This window comes from Procambarus clarkii, chromosome 10, assembly GCF_040958095.1.
Source record: "Procambarus clarkii isolate CNS0578487 chromosome 10, FALCON_Pclarkii_2.0, whole genome shotgun sequence".
NCBI lineage: Eukaryota > Metazoa > Arthropoda > Malacostraca > Decapoda > Cambaridae > Procambarus > Procambarus clarkii.
The window spans coordinates 30,572,220-30,575,440 of record NC_091159.1 but is presented as its reverse complement, the minus strand read 5'-3'; the positions used below and the strand labels follow the sequence as shown (position 1 = coordinate 30,575,440).

The 3,221-nt window shown below is 63.6% G+C and overlaps 1 protein-coding gene across 1 annotated transcript; it reads right to left on the bottom strand.

Annotated features, from left to right (window-relative positions):
* Positions 1 to 259: 259 nt before the first annotated feature.
* LOC123753811 (uncharacterized) lies at positions 260 to 2,182 on the bottom strand. Its single transcript, XM_045735763.2, has one exon. It carries the CDS (start codon positions 2,180 to 2,182, stop codon positions 260 to 262), a length of 1,923 nt encoding a protein of 640 aa, XP_045591719.2.
* Positions 2,183 to 3,221: the final 1,039 nt, after the last annotated feature.

Genomic DNA, 3,221 nt, shown 5'->3' with positions numbered 1-3,221 from the left:
ATCTGTCTCTGGTTCCCACTTGAGTTGTCTCGTTTAGACGCTGCTTCGTCTTTTGTTTTAAACTTGGTCGTGTGTGTACAGCTCGTTCTGTCAATATGCTACAACCTACAGAAATCTTTCCTAACTAGAGAGTCGTACGAACCCAAGCCACCCACCAAACATCACCAACCCGTGCACAAAAAACGAGGGTTTTTGTGAACCGCTACGTTATATGTGTTAGTTACGTTGGTTGGCATAACGTAGTATTAGTACCGTGACGTTATGGGTACCATAAGGTAGCATTATGAGGTATCAGGTGCGAGGGCGGGTGGTGTGGGGCGGGTGGTGTGGGGCGGGTGGTGCGAGGGCGGGTGGTGTGGGGCGGGTGGTGTGGGGCGGGTGGTGCGAGGGCGGGTGGTGTGGGGCGGGTGGTGTGGGGCGGGTGGTGTGGGGCGGGTGGTGTGGGGCGGGTGGTGCGAGGGCGGGTGGTGTGGGGCGGGTGGTGTGGGGCGGGTGGTGCTAGGGCGGGTGGTGTGGGGCGGGTGGTGTGGGGCGGGTGGTGTGGGGCGGGTGGTGCGAGGGCGGGTGGTGTGGGGCGGGTGGTGTGGGGCGGGTGGTGCGAGGGCGGGTGGTGTGGGGCGGGTGGTGTGGGGCGGGTGGTGCGAGGGCGGGTGGTGTGGGGCGGGTGGTGTGGGGCGGGTGGTGCGAGGGCGGGTGGTGTGGGGCGGGTGGTGTGGGGCGGGTGGTGCGAGGGCGGGTGGTGTGGGGCGGGTGGTGTGGGGCGGGTGGTGCGAGGGCGGGTGGTGTGGGGCGGGTGGTGTGGGGCGGGTGGTGCGAGGGCGGGTGGTGTGGGGCGGGTGGTGTGGGGCGGGTGGTGTGGGGCGGGTGGTGTGGGGCGGGTGGTGCGAGGGCGGGTGGTGTGGGGCGGGTGGTGTGGGGCGGGTGGTGTGGGGCGGGTGGTGCGAGGGCGGGTGGTGTGGGGCGGGTGGTGTGGGGCGGGTGGTGCGAGGGCGGGTGGTGTGGGGCGGGTGGTGTGGGGCGGGTGGTGTGGGGCGGGTGGTGCGAGGGCGGGTGGTGTGGGGCGGGTGGTGTGGGGCGGGTGGTGCGAGGGCGGGTGGTGTGGGGCGGGTGGTGTGGGGCGGGTGGTGTGGGGCGGGTGGTGCGAGGGCGGGTGGTGTGGGGCGGGTGGTGTGGGGCGGGTGGTGTGGGGCGGGTGGTGTGGGGCGGGTGGTGCGAGGGCGGGTGGTGTGGGGCGGGTGGTGTGGGGCGGGTGGTGTGGGGCGGGTGGTGCGAGGGCGGGTGGTGTGGGGCGGGTGGTGTGGGGCGGGTGGTGCGAGGGCGGGTGGTGTGGGGCGGGTGGTGTGGGGCGGGTGGTGTGGGGCGGGTGGTGCGAGGGCGGGTGGTGTGGGGCGGGTGGTGTGGGGCGGGTGGTGCGAGGGCGGGTGGTGTGGGGCGGGTGGTGTGGGGCGGGTGGTGTGGGGCGGGTGGTGCGAGGGCGGGTGGTGTGGGGCGGGTGGTGTGGGGCGGGTGGTGTGGGGCGGGTGGTGCGAGGGCGGGTGGTGTGGGGCGGGTGGTGTGGGGCGGGTGGTGTGGGGCGGGTGGTGCGAGGGCGGGTGGTGTGGGGCGGGTGGTGTGGGGCGGGTGGTGCGAGGGCGGGTGGTGCGAGGGCGGGTGGTGTGGGGCGGGTGGTGTGGGGCGGGTGGTGCGAGGGCGGGTGGTGTGGGGCGGGTGGTGTGGGGCGGGTGGTGTGGGGCGGGTGGTGCGAGGGCGGGTGGTGCGAGGGCGGGTGGTGTGGGGCGGGTGGTGTGGGGCGGGTGGTGCGAGGGCGGGTGGTGTGGGGCGGGTGGTGTGGGGCGGGTGGTGTGGGGCGGGTGGTGCGAGGGCGGGTGGTGTGGGGCGGGTGGTGTGGGGCGGGTGGTGTGGGGCGGGTGGTGTGGGGCGGGTGGTGTGGGGCGGGTGGTGCGAGGGCGGGTGGTGTGGGGCGGGTGGTGTGGGGCGGGTGGTGTGGGGCGGGTGGTGTGGGGCGGGTGGTGTGGGGCGGGTGGTGCGAGGGCGGGTGGTGTGGGGCGGGTGGTGTGGGGCGGGTGGTGTGGGGCGGGTGGTGTGGGGCGGGTGGTGCGAGGGCGGGTGGTGTGGGGCGGGTGGTGCGAGGGCGGGTGGTGTGGGGCGGGTGGTGTGGGGCGGGTGGTGTGGAAAAGGACATAATAAATTGTCCTTTAAATTGTTCCTTTAAAATTTAGAAACTGTAGAAGACCTATATAGGCCTATACGAGGCCGCTTATATCGATATCCACCCCAAACTCACTCACGTATATGTCTAACCCGCGCTTGAAACACTCCATTGATCCTTATAGTCTGTTGTTAATAGGTAATTTGTTCTATAGATCAACAAAAAAACATTTGAACCCATAGTTTACAGGGCTCGAACTCAAGCAACTGGGCTCCGCTTTTCCGGCAACGGTAGGTGGTCCAAAGCAATACCTGGTCGAGGACCGGGCCGCGGGGACGCTAAGTCCCGAAAGCATCGCGAGGTATTGTAAACTATGGTGGGCCGCAATTGTGTATATAGCTACGATCATGTCCATTCGCTGCTCTACTATCTGAGTATTCTATCAGTCTCCTTCATCGATATCCTTAAGTATTTGTTATGTCTTGATCATGTCCCCTCTATGAGCGTTGTTAAAATTAATTCCCTCAGTCGATGCCTGTAACGCGACGAATAATGTATCGGGATGCAAATCTCTCTTCTACATTCCTCGTCATATGTTTCAGCTTAAATACAGGAGAAAATGTGCGTCTGTGGCAGGTCAGGTATTGCCACCATGCCAGAAGTATGTGGTATGGTACCTGATATGGTTCCTGATATAGTACCTGGTATGGAACCTAGTATGATACCTGGTATGGTAGCTCACATGTCCTGCGCCTCGTGAAAGAATGGGTCTGGGTTTGAGTCCTGGCGAGGAAGGTTAGCTTAGGTGTCAACCCTTAGCAGTTCTCTCCTGTTCGTTCCCAGCAGCAACTGGGAACCTGGTTAGTAACCCACTAACGAGTTGTGTGCCAGGGAAAACAAGTAGGGTAAGACTTACCATGAGCTTTGGAAAAAAACTTTCCTTTTCCATAGTTTAATAGAAAGGAAAATAAATAATAATAATAATAATAATAAGAAGAAGAAGAAGAAGAAGAAGAATCTGAAGTCATCTAAGCCTGTACTCACAACCATCCAATTTACAAAAATGGGTTTA